Source organism: Hylaeus volcanicus, chromosome 7 (assembly GCF_026283585.1).
Source record: "Hylaeus volcanicus isolate JK05 chromosome 7, UHH_iyHylVolc1.0_haploid, whole genome shotgun sequence".
Lineage (NCBI taxonomy): Eukaryota > Metazoa > Arthropoda > Insecta > Hymenoptera > Colletidae > Hylaeus > Hylaeus volcanicus.
In genome coordinates, this window is record NC_071982.1 from 20,399,513 (window position 1) to 20,420,561 (window position 21,049).

General features: G+C 41.9%; 3 protein-coding genes across 9 annotated transcripts; 2 read left to right on the forward strand and 1 right to left on the reverse strand.

The window, feature by feature from the left end:
• The first annotated feature begins 687 nt into the window (after window positions 1-687).
• LOC128880301 (neuroglian) lies at window positions 688-10,735 on the forward strand. Of its 4 annotated transcripts, none has more exons than XM_054130237.1 (8): window positions 688-804; window positions 2,444-2,520; window positions 2,975-3,107; window positions 3,612-6,104; window positions 6,179-6,499; window positions 6,585-7,234; window positions 7,529-7,621; window positions 7,733-10,735. In XM_054130237.1, the coding sequence occupies exons 2-7, from the start codon at window positions 2,466-2,468 to the stop codon at window positions 7,618-7,620; spliced, it is 3,744 nt and encodes a 1,247-aa protein (XP_053986212.1). In that variant the 5' UTR covers window positions 688-804; window positions 2,444-2,465; the 3' UTR covers window position 7,621; window positions 7,733-10,735. The 4 variants fall into 4 exon arrangements, with proteins under 4 accessions (XP_053986212.1, XP_053986213.1, XP_053986210.1 ...); XM_054130238.1 differs by having other exon boundaries at window positions 7,532-7,621; XM_054130236.1 differs by lacking the exon at window positions 7,529-7,621 and adding an exon at window positions 1,018-1,152 and having other exon boundaries at window positions 701-804.
• Window positions 10,736-11,815: 1,080 nt separating this feature from the next.
• LOC128880304 (protein shifted-like) lies at window positions 11,816-20,860 on the forward strand. Of its 2 annotated transcripts, XR_008457792.1 has the most exons (13): window positions 11,816-12,166; window positions 12,248-12,480; window positions 13,274-13,459; window positions 13,539-14,476; window positions 14,547-15,289; window positions 15,376-15,444; window positions 15,561-16,527; window positions 17,306-17,548; window positions 17,660-17,803; window positions 18,704-18,856; window positions 19,682-19,777; window positions 19,862-20,621; window positions 20,679-20,860. XR_008457792.1 is itself a non-coding variant. In XM_054130246.1 (12 exons), exons 7-12 carry the CDS (start codon window positions 16,374-16,376, stop codon window positions 20,086-20,088), a joined length of 1,017 nt encoding a protein of 338 aa, XP_053986221.1. In that variant the 5' UTR covers window positions 11,816-12,166; window positions 12,248-12,480; window positions 13,274-13,459; window positions 13,539-14,476; window positions 14,547-15,289; window positions 15,376-15,444; window positions 15,561-16,373; the 3' UTR covers window positions 20,089-20,860. The 2 variants fall into 2 exon arrangements, 1 of the variants encoding a protein (XP_053986221.1); XM_054130246.1 differs by having other exon boundaries at window positions 19,862-20,860.
• Window positions 18,415-21,008, reverse strand: LOC128880305 (5-demethoxyubiquinone hydroxylase, mitochondrial). Of its 3 annotated transcripts, XM_054130248.1 has the most exons (4): window positions 20,867-21,008; window positions 19,453-19,621; window positions 18,915-19,376; window positions 18,415-18,845 (listed from the first exon to the last, which is right to left on the reverse strand). In XM_054130248.1, the coding sequence occupies exons 2-3, from the start codon at window positions 19,607-19,609 to the stop codon at window positions 18,946-18,948; spliced, it is 588 nt and encodes a 195-aa protein (XP_053986223.1). In that variant the 5' UTR covers window positions 19,610-19,621; window positions 20,867-21,008; the 3' UTR covers window positions 18,415-18,845; window positions 18,915-18,945. The 3 variants fall into 3 exon arrangements, with proteins under 3 accessions (XP_053986223.1, XP_053986222.1, XP_053986224.1); XM_054130247.1 differs by lacking the exon at window positions 18,415-18,845 and having other exon boundaries at window positions 18,887-19,376; XM_054130249.1 differs by lacking the exon at window positions 18,415-18,845 and having other exon boundaries at window positions 18,887-19,376; window positions 20,871-21,006.
• Window positions 21,009-21,049: the final 41 nt, after the last annotated feature.

Below are 21,049 nucleotides of genomic sequence, written 5' to 3' on the forward strand. Positions count from 1 at the left end.
TATACATAGCAGCATCGTTTACTCGGGGGGTGCGCCTTTTTCGAATCTAGCGCGACAGATATCTTCGATCCGTCTCGACCGTTATTGGCCAAAGGACACTCACTCCTATAAGGGATCGTTCACAAAAGACGAATTGTTATTGAGAAGGTACCATTCGAAAAGACGCCACAGTTGATACTTACACCAAACAAAATGACAAAATTTCTTCGAGATCGAAGAATGTATACGAAGAACTTGACTAGAATTTCTATCCTTTAGAACCCACTAGAACCTTAGCATTCCCAAGTGAGAGCCCAAAGTGTACACTTCGTTGCAGTTACACAATGGATCCAAGCAGGGCCGACGTTAGGGCGGGGCGCCAGATTTTTGGGGACGTCGCAGTCCGGTGTAGATTAGTAAAGCTGCTATTGTATATTGTAGTTTAACAATCTTTATAATCTAGCTACAGATTCATCGTTTGATATCATTACCTTGTCTTCTTTTCTTAAAAATTTTAAGCCTCTGAAGGGGCGCCACGATAATCTTGCCCGGGACGCCAATGTTGCTAAAACCGACCCTGGATCCAAGTAGATTCGCTCCTGAGCTTCGTAGTGTGAACGGTTCATAAAGTTCGTAAAGGTGTTACAGTGTGTATCGGTGGGGCCGGTGGCGTTAGGGGAGGGGGATCTAGCTCCATACACGCAACGTGCACATCTACAGTAGTACAGTACCGTACGGCGCGTTACGTGTGCGAGTCAGTGGTTTTTCAATGATGCCTTGGTGATGATGGGATTTTAACGTACGAACGCTTCCAAAAACGTAAAGGTAGGTGAGCCAGTCGCTACAGTGATCGAAAAAGCAACGTCTCGGTGACATACGTCGAAGATATCGGCCGTGAATTTCGTGAAACAAACGGGAACAGCGTCGAGCGATCAATGTTGGTTCGCGGGTGTGCCCGTTTCGTTTGCCCAGCCCCGCGTGTGCTCCCTTTTTTTCCCCCCTTTTGCTTTTCCTCAGGAGAATTCGTTTTTTTTTCAGATCGACACCCAATCGAGACGATCCCCTTAAACGTTCCACGATCGATTAAACAGGTAGCGAAGAGTCGTTCGGCTCGGGCGATGGTGAAAATTTTCGTTTCCGTTAGCGATGTTGTGATTTCGAAGGACAACTACGGTGAGATCATCGTGACACCGTCACCTGTGCGCGAACCATGTAACAATTCCGGGTTCACCCTGCATAATTCTTTCTTTTTCTCTCTATCGTGACGAGAAATTAGTATTCCTAAGGTCTATGGTGTTCCTAAGCTCCGACGCGATTAGCCGGGCACGCTGACACATGTCGATCTATACGTTTGCCCGTCGCTTTTGCTTTATTTTTTTTTCTCGCGGAGAGCACGCCCATTTTTCGCGTCTCCATTGGCAACTGTAGTCCCGTAACATTTTCACCAGATTTGAAAATTGCATTCGAAAGCTCCGAATCAATTCTACATATATCGGTTTAACAGAGATACATAGATAGAATTTTATTCCGAATAAATTGGTAGCAAATAGAAATCGCGTGACGCTATGCTCGTTTAGTCGATTGAACAGTTATTCCGACGATCTACGTTGTTTTCTTGTTGCTACAGCTCAATTCCGCTTTTACGCAACCATTTTTATACCCATTTATTCATTTGCTGGTTGTACGATTCCGATTATTGCGGAAGTTACGCGCTAATTGTTCATTCTTTATTTGTTATTCGAAACTTATTCGAAACTTCGTATCTACGTGATTATTTTACTCGTCTGTTTTGACATTTCGATTCGTAAGTGTGTGTACGCCGGAGGTAGATAAAGTCTCATCGAATGCTCAGCGATTCATTCGTAATTATAAAGTCATTGTATAAGTTAAATTCCAATGTTTATTTATAAATTTGTATTGGTCGGTTTTCTTTAAGGTTTTATATCTTAGCATGATCCATAAAGACGAAGAAAATGTCGCGAATAGGATTTGAAGAGCGATGATTTCATTCGTCGAGTTCGTTTGAACCGTGGGAAGATTCAATAGATGAATTTCCGGTTTGAGAGCAGTATCTAGTGCATTGTATTTTCGAAGTGAAATGAATCTAGAAGCTCGATTTCGTTCGAAGTTTCTCGTTCCTACGGTGATATTTTTCATGTTCAACGAAAAATAATCGACGTACGTAGAAGCGATAATTGTAAAAATATTCTCGATTAAATAATCATTAAACTTCTCTATATTCACGATTTATATTTATCACTTTCCATTCGTGGAAGAAAGTGGAAATATTATTGAGAAATTGTTCGATATTCCGTTTGCTTTTTGTGTTACAAAATCGGGGGCCCGCACGCTGTGTACATTCGTAGTTACGTCACTGTTACGTGCGAATTCTCGACGCTACGATAAAATGCATTCGTGAATTATTTTTTGGAAAATATGAAGACAGTCATTTTTCTATTTTTAGATCAAGAAAATACTGGCTGATCATGAAGTTCGTCGTGTGCATTATCTCCACGTTGGTACTGCAGACATCGGCTATAAGTGAGTATACTTTCGTTGTTTCATATAGGTCACCATAAATTGGAAGCAACACTCGTTACGACTGATTCAGTTTTTATAACTGTATTTGATTTTTAATTATAGTTCGTATCCTGGACGTTATAGGAGGTGAAAATTATAAAAATTGCCAGAGACGAATAGATAGACTTGCTTACTTCTAATTTGATAGATGAATAGTTTAATTTTTCATTAAATTATATATATATATAGAAACATAATGCTACAACAGAATTTGCAAGAGGATAGTTTTATGCTTTTATTACTATTGCTTAGTTACAGTGTATAAAATTAAAAGCTTATATTATTCTGAGAGAGTATTTTGATTTCACTTAATTTCTTTTCTTTGCACTACATTAATTGAGACAGTCCACTCACAGAAAGCATTACTTCAAAGTGTATCAAATTATATATGTTTGCCATTTGTATCTTCCATTAGTTCAATCTCCACCACGGATATCCAAACAGCCCCCTACAGATGAGCAGCTGTTTCAAGTGGCCCAAGCAAGCATTAATGAGAATGACAAACCATTTTTAATTGAATGTGAAGCAGAAGGAGAACCTGCTCCGAGGTAAAGTGCATCTCAAACTAAATAAATATATATTAAAATAGCAATTTTTCTAATTTTCGTACAAAGATTTCAAGCTACTTTCATCTTAATCTATTAAAGTTGCTTGTAAGAAAGTAGTAATTTTGTAGGAAGTTTTAATTACGGAATAATGCAATGTTAAGATCACAATTTCCTCCAAGATCCCATTCATGTAGTTTCATTGCACTTGTGTTTAAGTGCACTATCTCTGTCCTGCAAAGAAGCCAGAGTAACTGGTCTTAATTACAAGGATGACCTCATAGCCTTAGGGGGTATAAAGTTACCAGTACCGATAAAGATACCTTACTTGTGGTGTGAATTGTAGATGCATGGGAGTGGCTTGGAATCAAAATAAATGATTAAACATAGAAATTAAAGAATATAGATTTTTTTTAATACTAGTGAAACTCGTCACATAACCGTTTCTAATTTAATCGTTTATTTAAACGTTGAACTGTACTTATGGAAACTTCATATTTCGTTTAGGTATCGCTGGATTAAAAATGGAAAGAACTTCGAGTGGCCAGCGTACGACGACCGCATCTCTCAACAGCCAGGTAGAGGTACACTGGTGATCTCGAGACCACGCGATGAGGATCAAGGCCAGTACCAGTGCCACGCAGAAAACGAGTGGGGAATAGCGACTTCCAATTCTGTTTTCGTCCGAAAAGCTGAATTGAATTCCTTCAAAGATCAAAATCCCATAAGTCTGGACGCGCAAGAAGGACAACCATTTAAATTGACATGTCATCCGCCAGACGGTTGGCCAAGACCGAACGTGTACTGGATGATCCAAGACGCCGCTGGGGGCATCAAATCGATCAATAATTCGCGAATGACATTAGATCCCGAAGGAAACCTTTGGTTCAGCAACGTCACCAGGGACGACGCATCCGACGATTTTTACTATGCATGCGCAGCTACATCTTTATTCAAGAACGAATACAAATTAGGAAATAGAGTACTGTTAAACGTTATCTCTTCGGGGATGTCGGCTAGTCAGAACAAACACGAACCAGTTAAACAGTACGTCAGTAGGAAAAATGAAGTTGCCTTACGCGGTAAGATGATCGAATTGTATTGCATATTCGGTGGAACGCCACTGCCACAGATAATATGGAGTAAAAACGGCGAGGTGATTAGAACTAACGATAGAATAACCCAAGGGAATTACGGTAAATCGTTGATAATAAAACATGTCAATTTCAAAGACGAGGGATCGTATGTTTGCGAGGCGTCCAACGGAGTCGGAGACGCGAAATCGTATTCTATAAACTTGCAAGTAATGGCGGTACCATTCTTCACCATCGAACCTGAGATAATAGACGCGGCTGAGGACGAAACCGTCGAGTTCAAGTGTGCAGCTAACGGAGTACCTCTTCCGGAAATAAAATGGATTTACAACGGTAAACCGATATCAGAGGCTCCACCGAACCCTCGCAGAAAAGTAACGTCGAACTCTATCGTTATCGAGAAACTGACAAAGAAAGATACAGGAAATTATGGATGCAACGCTACAAATTCATTGGGTTACGTATATAAAGACGTCTACGTAAACGTTCTAGCTTTAGAACCCGAGATCACCCAACCCCCGCAAGATATCTCCACGGTGGACGGGAAACCTGTGAGACTGACCTGTCGCGTATTTGGAGCACCGAAACCAGCCGTTAAATGGGTTAGGGGTGGCCAAGAATTAACAGGGGGTCGATACAAGACTTTAGCGAACGGCGACTTAGAGATTGAAAACGTAATATTTCTAGACGCTGGTAACTATACATGCCACGCGTCTAATAAATTCGGAGAAGTAGAAGCTACCGGTACTCTGCTAGTAAAGGAACATACGCGAATCACGGACGAGCCAGAGGATTACGAAGTCGCTGCAGGTTCTACAGCAACGTTTAGGTGTAACGCCGTCACGGATTCGAGTTTGACGTTAACGATCGATTGGCTGTGCAATAACCAGTCGATCGATTTCGATATGGAACCGCGATTCATACGAAGTACCGATTACTCTTTGTTGATCACGAAGACGACTGAGTTAGATTCAGGTACTTACACGTGCGTCGCTCGCACCGAATTGGACCAGACGAGAGCACAAGCAACGTTAATAGTCCAAGATGTGCCGAATCCACCCAAATTGCTTAATGTACGTTGCATGGGGACCGAGTCTTCTGTTCATTGGACTCCCATGGGCGACAACAGAGCTCCCATTTTAAGATATACCATCCAACACAACACTACCTTCACGCCAGATACCTGGGAAGTATCCAAGGATGACGTACCAGCCACCGAGCAAACGTACGTCGTGCCTATGACGCCATGGGCTAATTACACGTTCCGTGTATTAGCCTGGAACAAAATAGGGCCCTCGTTACCCTCGCCGCACAGCGACGTGTGCTCCACGTTGCCTGACGTTCCTTACAAGAATCCCGACAACGTTGTCGGTAAAGGCACCACTCCGCAGAATCTCGTTATATCTTGGACAGTGATGCCGCAGATAGAACACAATGCACCCAAATTCATGTACAGAGTGTATTATAAACGGGACATACCCGGAGAGAAGTGGACCATAGAGGATATAAGCGACTGGAAGAAAAATAGTTTAGTGGTAGACAATCAACCTACTTACCAGAAATACAAAATCAAAGTCGTGGCTATAAACGAGAAGGGAGAGTGTAGAGTCGCACCCAGCGAAGTGACCGGATTTTCTGGAGAAGATGTTCCGCTGCAAGCGCCAAGTAACTTCACGTTGAACCAGGTAATGTCGAGTACCACCGCCCAACTGTCGTGGAATCCGGTTCCCGAGGACTCTGTACGCGGCGAATTACAAGGATATAAGATTCAAACATGGACAGAGAGGGATGGAGAGAAAGGATTGCGAGAAATCGATATAAGAGGCGGTAACAGGACGAATGCGATGGTCAACAAATTCGTCCCCTTCAGCAAAAACTACGTTCGAATTTTAGCGTACAATGGCAGGTAATGAAAATCAAATTACAATTTATTTCTGAATATTCTGTTGTTGTATGTGCAATGTCATTTGTTTATCTAAGGTATGCTGGACCGCCATCCGAAACTTTGAGCTTCGACACGCCGGAAGGTGTTCCAGGAACAGTTCTCGCTTTCGAGGCGTATCCTATGGGCTCCAGCGCCTTATACTTAATGTGGACGAAACCCGCGGAACCGAATGGCATCCTCACTGGATACAGAATTTATTATCAAGTCGTAAACGGAACAAATTTGGGACCCTTGTTAGAGAGAAAGCCACACATCTCGGATCCGGAAGCTACAGGAGCGCAGTTGGCGACGCTGGCACCTAATACGAAGTATCGTATACATATTCGAGCGACGACGAAAATTGGCGAAGGGAACGAGTATGTTATTCTTTATATGGGATAGCTAATTCAACATTTACTACACATCTTTATACGATATCTAAACTTCTATTTACTATTTTAGCTATTTCATTGAACAAAAGACGCGTACATCTCAACGTCCAGATATGCCATACTTCACCTGGGAAACCATCGCGAAAGAGAACGGATACTCGAACGTACGTATCAATTGGCAGGTGAACCTCCACGGAAATCCAGGAAGCCACTTCTTCGTGAAATACAAACTCAAAGGCGAGACGATATCTCTCGAGTCGGATCCAGAGTATTACTCGAACACGATCGAAATTCGCGGGCTTCAAAGCGGCGAAGTGTACGTGATGTCCGTGGTTGCCGTGGATGGAAATTATATGACAGAGAGCGAACCACAGGAAGTAGAAACGAGTAGCGAGGGACCCATTATTCAACCTAAAGAAAATGTCGCGACCGCGGGGTGGTTCATAGGAATGATGCTGGCGATCGCCTTCCTTCTTTTGGTACTTATAATCGTCTGCGTCATCAAACGCAACAGAGGCGGGAAATACGCGGTACACGAAAGGGAATTGGCTGCTGGACGAGGCGACTATCCCGAGGAAGGCGGTTTTCACGAGTATTCGCAACCTTTGGATACCAAGTCAGCGGGTGGTCGCGCGTCTTTGGCGTCTTCCTCTCATCAAGATGGTAAACATCCTGAATCTGACACCGATTCTATGGCGGAGTACGGAGAGGGTGATACAGGTCAGTTTAAAATATAATAAAGGTCGAATTATATTTAGTTAACAGAGTAATAAGGCAATTCAGGTATGTATCATTACATTCCTAGTAGTGCATGCACGAATGCACCAATTCCCACGTACATGCAACCGGAAGCATGGTCAGAGACGTTTATGTTCCAACGATTTCTTTGTTGCGTTATTGAAATTTATTATATATTATACAATATTTATTTATGTATGGATCGTCCATTTCCCCCGCATAGCACATTAATTTTTGTTCCGCATTTTATTTGCTTTATTGCTCAATTTCATGCAGAAGGCATGAACGAAGATGGGTCATTCATTGGTCAGTACGGTCGGCACCGTAAACCAGAACCAAACTCACAAGCATTCGCAACATTAGTTTAAGGTAGGTTGAATGATGCTTTCATACACAAATTACAATATTGTCCGTTTCACCTTGTTCGAAATTGTAATTCTAAATGCGAAGGTGTAAGTTTGAATGTCCATTCTGTTGAAGGACGTTTCACGGAGGATGGTTCTTTCATCGGACAATACGGACCCAAAGGTAGACCAGAGGAAACACCACCCATTCCAAGTGGTACTATGGCCACGTACGTGTAACCTCTGCCATTATCTTATTCAAGCCGCATAAAAAAATTGTTTTCTTGTCAGAAGCAAGGACCTCGGTCCTTGCCAACCGCAGCAGCTCTGCTATGCACCTTGCGCTGGGCGCAATGTCCAACACTATACTGCCAATTAGACTTTGGTTTTGGGTTTTATAGTTTACGTAGAAAGATAGGTGAACGTTTCGATATCGAGTTCGAAGTAAAGAATATACAAGCGTCATTCGAAGATAAATTCCTCTCAAAACGTTTCGTACAAGTTTAGACGCGTTGCTCGAACGAGCGAGCGATCTTTTAGTATCGGAAGAAAGTTGATCTGCGACAAGTCTTCGTATCGCGCGAGTTACGAATACCCATTTGTTAGTCGATCGAAAATTAGTTTCGAGTAATGAGTTTGTTGACGGTCTTTGACTAATTATAAAACCCAAAGACGATAGGTGTCTCATAGCGTGCAAGCTATTCATGGACATAATATAGTAGAAAGTATTCTAGCATCGACCGTAACATTTGACAAGGCCAGATTCAAGCGGACACTTCAGCTTACGACAGGGTATACGAGTTATGTTTATATTGTTCTAAGTATGTATGGCACAAAAGCTTGATGCACTTTTGAGGCTGCATATAGGATCACGTCTTTCGAGATAGAGAAAAAGAGATAATCGGTATCGATCATTCGGTTTACGCAAAATTGGTTAGATCGGTGTTACTTATATGCAATCTTGAGAACGGATGGACTGATATGGAATGGTGCCGCAATCTGGCCTCGACTGATTCTAATTTTAACTTAAAAAAAAAAAGTAAAAGATTGTTCTAAGGAACATTTAGATGCAATCAATTTTTACTCTGCCGACAGAGGGCCAAATATAACGAATCAGTGACTATCTACAATTATCGTGCACTCGCACTTTCATTAACGATACACGAACGACAAAAATATATGAAAGATATTATTAGTATGATATTAAAAAGAACATTGTACATGCACTATAGTAGTTAAAGGAAAAGGAAAATGTCACATGGCCTCTAATTGTTGCTTTTTGTATGTGAAACGTGCTTTAGCTGAAAACGAAAGTCCTTTTATTTTTATGAATGTTTAATTTCCTTTTTTGGTAATTTTATTATAATCCCATGAATATAGGCTATTGATTATTTAATATATTAAATATTGAATATATAGAGACATATATTGATTATTAATTAATGCTTAGAGTCTTAAAAGAATGCGATCACACAGGAGCAGCTATTATTACGTTTTAGTATATAAAGTGTTATGAAATCATAGATGATTCGTTGATTTCTTCGAGAGTAAATGTACGTTTTATTTACCGTATTAAGTTTAGCATATTCAATGCAATGTACAGGTTGTCTGCAAAAGTGTCGCGAGCAAATATGTCAGGTACAAAAATAAGAAAGGTACAAAATATAGAATACTTACACTACATGCGCGCGTGAAGTTCGTAAAAATGTATATGATACTTCCAAAAGGATACGTAGCTCCCAGCTTACAAAAAAAAACAACAAAAAAAAAAACGATGAACTGCATAGCAATCATTCTGTCCAATTTTCTTCGAAAGCTTTACCGAGTGCCCATTGTTAAAAAGACACGTTTCCTTTAACGAAAACTCTCACGTTTCAATTAATATTTGTCAAGGTCTTTTTTGCCGATTACCCTGTACAAATGGCTTGGACGTCACGTAATTTTTACGAACTCTATATATATAAATATATATATATATATACATACGTATGTAGACGACTACAAAAAGGGAGATGTATTGTAAATTAATGAAAACAATAATTTATTGTAAAAATACCGAAGTATATAAAAGGAAAAAATGAAGTGCAGAGACATATATGTAATATATTAGAGTGACATTTATTGTAAACTTGTATTAAATTATATTTCCAAGGATAAGCATAGACGTCCAAGTCAGTTACAAGCGCACGCGATTATGTTTCCAATGTATTTTTCTAATCGTACTATCTTCTCTATATTTTCGAAGCGTTTAAAAATCACGTACTCTATGGTTTTGAATCTCCAGTTGGATTGAACACGTGACAACTTATGTGAACTTCCAATAACTTTCGTAAACCGTAACTGGTATTTTGATACTTTTTAATATATTTTGATACATTTTTTTTTCTTTATTATTTCGTTACTCGTTATACGGGTGATAGACTATCATTTTGTATTCACGGTAGAAATGTGAGAAGCATTCAGCTCGAATCAGCTTGTTTTGGATTTAATCAGTTTTTCTTTCTTTTTGTCGAAGTATTGACGATTTTATTTATATACCGTCGACGCAACATTTACATGACAAATACGATGCGCGACTTCTACAAATGTGCCGCAGAATTTACAACGACGGGACGGCGCATGTTGTCCATAAAAAAATGTCAAAAATAACGCAAAAACGAAAAGGAAGAAAAAAGTACACCCGTTCGAACATGTGCGCGCCTATCGTGCTAACCTTTTAATTGTACATTATCTTATTACTATTAAGATATTAATGCGTTTCCCGTCAGAAAGATGCACAAAAAACGCGAATACGTTCTTCTGCATATTTTTGACGGGTGCCATTGTTTCAATATTTTTTCTACAAGGTAGAGACTGCAGAGTTTAGCAACCCAGTCGAAGGTTCTTTCATCTCATCACGCGACAAATCGCGTTGCGTCTCATTGCGTTACGAATGTTATGTAAAAATTTAATCGATTCGCTTTAAGTTCTGACCGTTTATCAGCGATTACGATAACGCGCATTCCAACGCCTGTGTAACATCTCTCCCATGTCAATAAAAAGATAAATAAAACGAAAATATATATAAATAAGTATATAATCCGATCCATTATGTGTTCGATAAAGGTTACGTTCTGAATTATAAATGGAAGTGTAGAAATTAGGGGCGTTTTTATTTGTTACACCCATCTGCGATCTCTGTACTCGAAACATTGTAATAATTCCCGTGCGACTAGTAGATGAAACTAAGTTAAATTTATGGATTATTATCGATGGTGATGCCAATTTGTTAGTCTTTCCAATCCCAATCAGCGAAGGTCATGAAAAGATTGTATAAAAAGGTAACGATGGACCCCCTGCGGTTTCAGGGCCCTCGTTGCATCGTCCTCGAGGACGCGGGCCCCTCTGTTCGACGGGAGCGCGTTCGATCAGGCGAGCAAGAGAGCCGCGCGGACAGAAGTCGAACGAGATGTGACCGATAATGTAATTATGCGGGACAGGTTTTTTGTGCCGGTACTCTAACTTGATCTCTCGTGAGTCGTTCTCCTCCTCCCCTTCCACCCGATCTCTCTCCTCTCCTTTCTGTCCTTCCTTTTTCCTGGCACCATCCTTATCCCTCTTCCTACCTCACCCTCTTCTGTTACAACTTCTCGCTCCATTTCTCTTTTCTACTTTTTCCAATTTTGCGACACTCTCAGAATTGTGACCAGTTGCATCTATGCGACGAGTAACTTTTAGTCGTTGTCAACTTTTAGTCAAGCTTTATTCATACAAGCTTTTACGAATAAGCTTTGATCTAGATAAAGATTAATTTGAATAACGTCCTTTCCCTAATCGGCTAATCCCTCCCCCTCCCGCCAGCCTCTCCACCTTCTTCGCTCCCGCTATTTTTCGCTCACCCTTGCGACGCGCGAACAGCGACCGGAAGTGAAGACAAAAAGGATGAAAGGGGAAGGCGAACAGACGACGCAGAAATGTACGTACCCAAGATCTGACCGCCGCGCCGTCAGCTAAGTACATGCACCGACGTTAACGCCTTGCTCGAGGAGTCGCGTGTCTGTGTCGAGCCCGATGTGGAACTGTGTGCGTGCGTCTATGTCCCGAAGAAGAGGAGGTAAGGTCGACGGCGTACGATGGCGAAGAATCGTGTATACATATAGGACTTGCACACGTCGATCGTACACACGTACATCGCAAGGTAAGAATTACAACGTAGCTACCGCGACACAATCACGTAGGAATGCGAAACACGCGGGACACGACTTTTGACTAACCTAATATGCGACGTAGCAATCCGAGCGTACGATGCGAAGGAAAGGAGAAGTGTGATTAAAAATTATAGGATGATTAAGTGAATACGTTGCGATATTTCTTGATTTTGTCTATTACAGAAAATAGGAAGAAGGGTTAGAAGAACAGTTGGTGGTTAGATAAGCACGCATCCTCTTTGCGCATGCAAGTAGCGGCGAGCAATCAAAACAACAATGGCGACGCTCCTTCGATGTTTATGATTGTCTCGCGCGGAGAAAACAAAGTTTTTTTGAACAAATCGTTGTCATCGTACGAGATAAAAATTGACCGGAATGCAAATGTATTCGAATAGAAATAGTAATAGAACTCTGGGGTTTGAATGCGATTCGGTGGGTTGATTAGAAATGTTTTTTTTTTGCAGCGCTGGATTCCTCGATATCGAAGGTAAATTCGAGGCGAGCAAAAAGGACCATTCCGATCGTCGATACGGGATCCCGGTAAGAAAGCTGGACGGCGTCGAAAAACAATTTTGTGGGTACAAAGTTATTCGTTGCAATTAAGCGGCACAACCAATCGCCGACCCGATTCCATTCCGCGGCCACGATTACGGTTCAAACGGGCCGGCAGGATCGACATTTTAAAAGCGTCGGGACGGTACGTGATTTTGCGTAATGCTCGCCATAATACGGGTCCTCGTGGCTCGTAGCGAATCCAATTAGGTTTGCGACGGTCGGGCAAAAACAATCGATCGGGAATAAAACCGGCACAGGCCGCTCTCGGGAGACGGCCCTCGAGGACTCGCTTCCCTGTTCGTGAGCCGCGTATAATACACTATCTCGGATCAATTGTATGTTGTATCGAAGAGATGCCTTATCCCTTAGCGGTAGGCCCTCTACACCGTCGCCACGATTCCGTCACGTCAGGTCCGAATAGGCGGCGAATAAACGCGTTTCTATTCGTCATTGTAAAACATCTTATTCTATGATGTACCTTCGTAATTTCATTTAACACCAAACCTACCGACGTTTCGTTCGTATCTATATTTATCAAAGCAATTACATATAACGGCGGTAGGTTTATATTAGGTGGACTGGAAAGTAATGTCGTTTTTGCAATTTTAAATACTTGTTTAAAGTGCTCATCAGCTCGTTGATTTTTATCGATCTGGCATTGAAAATTTGAACACCAGATGGCAAAAGGCTGTTGATAACGAGGGCGATTACGTAATTGATTAAAAATAGAAATATATTACAAATTTGTTTGAATTAAATGTAGAAGAAACGTTATTACTTTCCAGTCTACCTAATAATATAATTTCCTAATATCATTTCTTGCAGTAGACATATTGTAAACAAATTCACTCCTATAATTACATTATTCTTCTGTTACATTTATTTAACGCGTTTCTAGAAACATGTGACCTATTCCATTTCTTGTTAATTTGTAGATGTTACCTTCGTTGTTAAATTTCTGGATGCGCCATTGGAGTGACGTTTGGTCCGTTTTGGAAGCGAGTACCGTACACTTTCGAGTAGCGATGGAAGCGACACCGATTCGATGCTACCGATACCAGTCCATGAATCAATTTATTACTCCAAACTCTACAAAGGCAAACATTTCACGACTCTCCCAGGTAGTTAACGTTACCTTCTATACATATCTTGACTTAGATGAGGGATTAAAATTACATATATAGTTACTTAATTTTTTAGATTTTTCAACGAAGAATCCCCGTTGTAAGAAAAAAGGAAAGGTGAACGATACCGATTCTGTATTGAAATCGTCAAAGCACCACAGCATTGACTTTTGGACCGTAATGGGACACCCTATGTATACCTCACGGGAGTCGTATGTACCATCGGTTATCCACACCTGTTTGTAGAAAGTCCCCGACGATCCATACTTCTGGAAAGATCAATCGCTTCGCATCGAGTCGCTGGTCTACGCGAGGCGCGAAAAATGTTTGCGGCGCGACCGACGCGAGCGGCAGAGTGTAAAATCGTGCATGTCCCGTATACGCAGCGGCACCTAACAGGGCAGTATTTGTAACAGATTGGGAAACGCAGTAAGAAGGGTCCGCCAGCGGAACACCTGTGGCTGAATAATCGACGTCGATAAAATTAAATTTGAATCTCCATAGGTGCTTCAAATCGATTGCGAGTCGAGAGCATTTTTCAATCGGCGGAATAGAGTAATAATAGCTTGGAGCGCGGGATCGTTTCTTCGTTCTAAATTACAGTGGAGGAAGAATGAGGAAAAGAGAGGGAGCAGCAGAAAAACCGAAGAGCCCGTAAGAGATAACAATGGGCCATTTGTTGGATGGGCCCATCCCTCGACACGCTGGCCACAATGGACACTATTATCAACTATTCATTGAGAGCTCCGTTAAACCTGTTGCTCGATGGAAACAGAACAGCCCCCGTAATCCCTTAGGAGTCCCAACGGTGTGACCTTTAAAAATAAAGATATCGCCTGCGAGCATTCACGACTCGGCGTGCAGTGAAATCCACGATTTAGCGGACTAATTGGCAGCAGGGTCTGTTCGTTAAGCTCCGATATCTGTGAAATAGTGTCTATGCGAGATCTAAAGTCTGTTAACGTCCTATGTCTATCTACGATGTTCCAGTTTTGTAATGTATTATTAGAAGAGGTTGGTTTACTTTTGCACCGGCATATAAAAAAAAAAAAGCGTCGATAATTAAAAAATTGGATATTTGTAGAAAGGGGAAGCGCGATAGCCCTGCGCCCTTCACTTCTCCGTCTAGGTGCGCTACTGCTCCCAGTCATGTAGGTCCGCGAACGTGTGTACTTCGTTTGTCCGAGTCGACTGAGGTTCCACACGCCTTCTTCCGAGTAGCCGAACTACTTAAGACGAGTCTGGGACACCGATAAGTCAATGACAGAGCTCGATGTCAAGCCCCCGAGCAAAGTCCAAACTGCAACCGTGTATTCTCCTTGCCGAATGCAAAGACAGACTGCGGAGTCTCGAACGTCAGTGGGGAGAGGGGAAGGCGACGAAGTGATGGTGGAGGAGTAGCCGGAGGAGAAGGAGAAGGGTAGGGGGAGGGGAATAGAAGACGAAGTACGAAAGAGAATGAAAGAAGAAACAAGGAGGAGGACCCCGGGCCCAAAGACGTTTAAAAACTGGTTCCTTCCACCGATCTTTCTTTTCACCTTATTTGCTAATCCGAATTCTGATTTCCATATATCCGCGTATACGATATTCGAAGTCCCGAAGGTAGATCGGTATCGGCCGCGCCGTGCTGTAAAATATGTCGACGGGGCCCGTCTCCGATATGCCAGAAGATAAATCTGCCAGATGTTTATCAAGAACGAAGCGTGTCTTTAATAAAATCATCCGCGGGTAACTCGCGAATGTACCGAAGAATTTCGAGACACGGGGAATCGATGACACACCAAGAGGAGGAAGTGCTGTTCCATCGCACCCCCTCGTTCGCTACAAGTATTCACTTTTAACCATTGATATCTTTTTTTACCTCTCGTTTCTTTTTTCCTCAGCTTTTCCAACCCCTTTCGTTAAATTTCTAGGTGTGCCACTGCGAGGAATTATCCCACGGGCGATTACATCCGGATCGATTTCACTTCGCCGACACAGAGGTGATTAACGGCTTGATACAGTTGGATGAGTATAGTTTGGAAGAGGAAGACTAAATTGTATTAATCTTTCCTATTAAGACTATCAACTTTTTTGTTAAGAAAACCTTCTTTTGCAGGATGTAAAAGTGAAAGTCACTAAAAGGGCGATCGATCGTCACTCGTGGGAGAGTAGGACGGAAGGAGATATCGACACTCGGAATCGTTGTGCACGCACCCTTATCCCCAGAACGTATCGGGACCCCTTAAGAAGATAGAGATCTCGTTCGCGGTCTCACGGGCAAGAACACGGGCTGCTGGATGCTGGTGCAGCAGCAGCAGCAAGCAGCAGGCCTTTTCTCATTGAGTCTGGCAGTCAGTCAGTCAGTTTGCCGCAGCGACGCGGCCCGTACGCACGTGTGTATGCGCGTCTTGTTGACCGTACGTCGCGCGACCCCGTGGGGCTGGCTGCATTATCGACGGAGCGTGGACTGTACGCGACCACGAGTGAGCGGAGCATCGGCAATTGGTCGTCGGTCAACCGGTCGTTGGTTCGATCGCGAGTTGATCCCCACTGAACCACCGGCGGCCGCATCTCGGGTCTCTCTGCCCGGTTGTGTCAGCTCGTTAGATTGCGTGCGTGAGAACGTGCCCGTTCGTCTCGAGCTTCTCGCCGTGAAATCCCGAATTTCACGCGTCGAATCGCGGCGTGTTCCTCGATCTCCTCTCTTCTGCACGTCCGCTCCCGTACGCTCACAGCGACGAAAGAGGAGGCACCCACACAGAGAGACACACGCACACGCGTATACGTCGGGCCGACAAGCCGCAAGCAGGATTTCGCGCGCGCGAGCGTGAGAGGGAGAGAGAGTGAGAGAGAGAGAGAGAAAGATTTACGTAGGCCACAAGGGGGACTAGTCATAAACCGTGCAACACCTGGCGGCACGTCGTTAATTATGCAGTGGGCCGCAGCCGCCCTGGCCTCGGCGGCGATCGCTCTGCTCCTGGACACGGCGGCCGCGAGGCATCACCATCGCTCCGGCAATGGGCACAAACCAACCGGTGACATCTCCCTCTGGATCGACCAGCAACAGATTAAAATGTTCAGCGGTGAGTCGTCTTTCCGCGAAATCGAGATACGAGACAAACTTTATACGATTAATTCAGCGAAACCGAAACACCCTGGACGATTGTACGAACCAACTTTTATTCATTTAGTGGGAAACTCGATACGTTAGCCACCACGCGTAACATATTCGTGACACGACGAGAGACCACTGTCACGGCCATGTGTGACAGATGATTCTCCGTCTTATAAAAAAAATGAACTACTATAGTCCAATGTATTCCACATTGCACAGAATATTCGATTGACGTTTTAAATTCATTTCACTTTATATAAACTAAAAACCATTGAAATTACTATGAGTCTAGTCATCCTACCCGAGTGAGAATAACGAACGCGTTGACCTCGTGTCATAATTCAGCCTCCAATGTTTGAGCAAAACAAACAACGAATAGAAAGCTACTGTATCCTTTATTGCGCGGTTTTTTAACCTAATAAAGTGTCGACGACAGGATTAGTGCACGGTGTACTTACCTTGCATCGGCACCGGGTAACGTTTCGCGAAACGTCCGTTCGCAACATTCTCTCGCGGTGTTATACTTTTTAAAGAATCGCAGAGATTCGTACGAATTATTTATTTTTACGTGTTCTCTACTAGTTACGTGACCTACCGTAGCGATTAAAAATATGTAATCCGTATTTTAACAGACATGTGGCCTCTCGACGTATCGAAGGACTATAAAAATTTGTAAAAGTAATCGACTTTGTTATTCGTTTAAAAAGACTTGCGTAAATGAATATCAATGTTTTGATTACATTTAGGAGTCGAAATGGAAATATTCGCGATTACCGAAGGCAGGGTGTTGTCTTATCTGCTGGATCCCGAATTCGAGAGCAAACTGCCGATCATCCCGAGTGAGGTCACATACGTAAATTTTACATGGAAATCAGGTGTCAAGAAGTACTACTATAATTTTTATCGACTGAAATCGTTCGACGAGTCGATCCTTAAAACTCCGTCTATCACGATCAAAACGCAAGGAAGAGTGCCCAAGAGACCGAAAGGTAAAGGAACATTGAATCTCTATCGTTGTCGATTTTTATTGCTATTTTTGTTACAGTTGTGTTTATATCGTTTTACATTGTGTAATAAACGTGCGATTAATTCTGTCGCAGAATTCAGCGTCTTATTGCCCTGTTCTGGTAACAACTCCGGTATAGCGCAATTGGGCATCGGTCTGATGATCGAGACACGCAAGGGGAAACCTTTAAACGGGACACCCCTTCGTCTTAACCTGAGAAAAGAATGCACCGTGCGCGGTGAGTGCGTTAATCGCGCCCACGATCACCATCTCTCCACTCACACATACAGTTCTGTATCAGCAGTAATTCATCGCCTAATTTGCTGCATGTCACGAGTGGAAACGATCGAAATCTATATTCATTCGTGTCCTCCTTCAGCTTATCTACCTCTTTCCTTTAATAATTTTATTTTTCATAAAAGAAAAGACCACGAGTCGGATAAATGTACAATAACGTAGCGTAGATAAATTTCGATCGTCTCCTCGTTTAGTCCACGCATAGAGTACGCCTTTGTGCGCTTGATTTTTAAGCACGATATTTTTTAAACGCATTCAGATACGGTCGTCCATACGCGCATGCTTTTACTTCGCGGATCGTAATTGACTAATTCACTTTTTCGATCGAATGAATGCACGGCTGTTCTCCACCTTTGAGATATCCCGAAATATACGTCGATAAAGGAATCTTAAGCGACCGAAGCGTTTCTTAAACGACAGTCGGCGTATGCAATTTACGCTTATCTACTTGAATTCGAGTGGGCGTAGCGGTAAATAATCATTTAATGCCTCTGGTGTTCCCTGACGATAAACCGGCGCTGTCGCGGAACGTAGATGAAAATCAATGAAGCATAGATTGCCATAGGCAAAATTTAATTGGAATAATAAATTACATAAACATTAAATACAATATTATTACATATTCTTTAATGTGGTAAAAAGATAAGAATTTTTCACCTGCCCGCGTATCGCAAATGCTATGCACGTGATCTATGCTTGGTAGGAGTATGCATGAACTCTATGTACTGTTATTACAATGTATCTAAAGTTACACTTATTATCACTATTTGAGTCGTCTGAAAAGTAATTGTTACGTTTAGTTTAGAGCGAGACTGTTTTACACGTAACGTTTTCATTGCAGAGCCGAATCCTGGACCTTGTCCAGATGGATATTTAGGACCACCAAAATGCAAAAAAGCTCTGTGTTATCCAAATTGTATGAACGGTGGCAATTGTACAGCCCCTGGTATCTGTTCCTGTCCACCGGGATTTCAAGGGCCATACTGCGAAGGAGGTACTTTTAAATCAAAATGAAACATAGAAGCTAAGATAATTCGTTACATATTACGTACGGATATTACAATACTGAACTCTGACAATAAATTATATAACTTTCGATATCGATATGGCGGTTTTGCAACCATATTTAATGACGTTCGTTAAAGCTTGGTAGAACGGAGCTTGCTCCGCGCCATGATCGATTCCCGTGTCGTGATGTTCTTGCTCTTCGTCGCGGAATTTTTTTATCGTTTCGAGTATTTCTTCGTCTATCTTTACATCGCTCTCCATTAAAGTACGTAATTGGTCGTTGTAATGCTCCGTAATCACTGTCTCAACGGCCACGGTGCAAGCCATGGCTGCTTTTTCTCCCATAAGCGCTGTTCCAGCGCCAAGTACGAAGCCAGCGACATTCCAAACAGGCGTCAAAACGGTGGGTCTTACGCGATACTTTCGAATCAATTCCTCAAACTTCGCACGATGTTTCTTCTCTTGATCCCACATGTGCTGAATGGTTGGACCAACGGAAGTCCTACCTGTCTTATATACCCATCAAACTTAGATCCATTTCTGGAAGACTGTATCCTAATATCTTTATGGTCTAATTTATACCTAAAACGGCCATTTGTCCAGCATATATTCTATCAGCTCCTAACTCTCCAGCGTGATCTACCCTTATAATCGGATCTAATAGCTTCCCTGACTTAGTCGCTCTCGAAGCTGCTGATGTGCAGGCGTGTCGCGCTCCGAGCTGTTTTACGCACAGCATAATTTCTATAAACTTGAAAGATAAATATGAGATGTTTTTTTTTTTTTTTTGATTGAAATTAATAAATTTTAGGGATTTGCGCAGAGAAATGTTTAAATGGTGGCAAATGTGTACAGAAAGATACCTGTGAATGTCCAAAAGGTTACTTTGGACTACGCTGTGAATTCTGTAAGTTTTAGAAATCTACCCATACAATTTCAAAAGCAAATATCGTTAATCTCTAACAAATTGTCTTTCTCTTTTGACTTTTAGCAAAATGTGTAATACCCTGTTTGAATGGGGGAAAGTGCAAAGGCAACAATGTATGCAGATGCCCTGCTGGTTTCAAGGGTGATCATTGCGAAATTGGTAGACGATCGCCGCAACGTTCGGCTTGCACGAGAGTATGCAGGAACGGTACTTGTCAACCCGATAATACGTGTCTTTGCGAGCCTGGTTGGTTTGGAAAATTGTGCAACAAAAATAAGCCATGGGCTTGAAAGTAGGAGGATATTTTTCACTGTGGTATTCGGACTATAATCAATTGGATTAATGCGATAAAAGTTTTTATCTCCATTTAGAAGCTCGAGACTTTTCTGCAGACCTCGCAATTAATTTAAAAAATTCCAGTTCAGCGACTGAAATATTATTCCCACGAAGAGAAGCATTTTAAAATCCAATTGGTTAGTACCACTCGAAACTAACGTGTATAGTTAGTAATTTACCCTACCCCAGATGTGATATGTAAAGCTGCTTTACAACATTTTATACTATTAAATATTATTTTTAATAATATACTTTTATATTGTTAGATTTATTGTAATGATTGTAAAAAAAAATAAAATGTATTTTCTCCCTTAAAATTATAGTACTAAAAATACAGTGGCGCATTGTGACTTTGTGGAACTCAAGGTGAAGATGGAAGATGAAGGCATCATCTTTATGTTCGATCTCGTTTTATTATGGCAAAAAAACAAAAAAAAAACACAAGTTACAAAAGAGAAATATGTAGCCCGGAGTAATTGAAAATCCAGTAAGTAGTCTAATTTCTTGGACTTTGAGTTTCTTGAACTAAGAAGTTGTGTATTAGTTTTTAGAACTTTGCGTATAAGATAATGAGCCTGTATTGCAATTTGATGCAACGATTACGACGTCATTGCCGATCACTTTTGCGTTTATTAGGAAAAAGTGTCAAATTTTTGTAAGATTTCATAAAACAGAGGGATATGATAAAAGGTACGACACTAAATGATACGGATCAATGAAATATTCGCATACCTACGTGAACGTTACTCCAAAATGAAATGTCAAAACAACGTGCGAAGCGCGGAACGGTCTCCGACGAGATTTCAGGTTTCGAGTAGAGGTTAGGCTGAAATTCAGCACATCGTTCCAGGAACGACTGTGTGGAGCTAGGTGTCACGTGTTTCAGGGCCCAATAAGAGCGTAGATCGGATAGAC

Coding starts and splice junctions, on each gene's coding strand:
- LOC128880301 (XM_054130235.1), top strand. CDS start 2,466: ATGAAGTTCGTCGTGTGCATTATCTCCACGTTGGTACTGCAGACATCG. Junction 2,521..2,974: donor ACTGCAGACATCGGCTATAA/GTGAGTATACTT, acceptor ATCTTCCATTAG/TTCAATCTCCACCACGGATA. Junction 6,500..6,584: donor AAAATTGGCGAAGGGAACGA/GTATGTTATTCT, acceptor TTACTATTTTAG/CTATTTCATTGAACAAAAGA.
- LOC128880304 (XM_054130246.1), top strand. CDS start 16,374: ATGCAGTGGGCCGCAGCCGCCCTGGCCTCGGCGGCGATCGCTCTGCTC. Junction 16,528..17,305: donor ACAGATTAAAATGTTCAGCG/GTGAGTCGTCTT, acceptor GATTACATTTAG/GAGTCGAAATGGAAATATTC. Junction 17,549..17,659: donor AGTGCCCAAGAGACCGAAAG/GTAAAGGAACAT, acceptor ATTCTGTCGCAG/AATTCAGCGTCTTATTGCCC.
- LOC128880305 (XM_054130248.1), bottom strand. CDS start 19,609: ATGCTGTGCGTAAAACAGCTCGGAGCGCGACACGCCTGCACATCAGCA. Junction 19,377..19,452: donor TGGACAAATGGCCGTTTTAG/GTATAAATTAGA, acceptor TATATAAGACAG/GTAGGACTTCCGTTGGTCCA.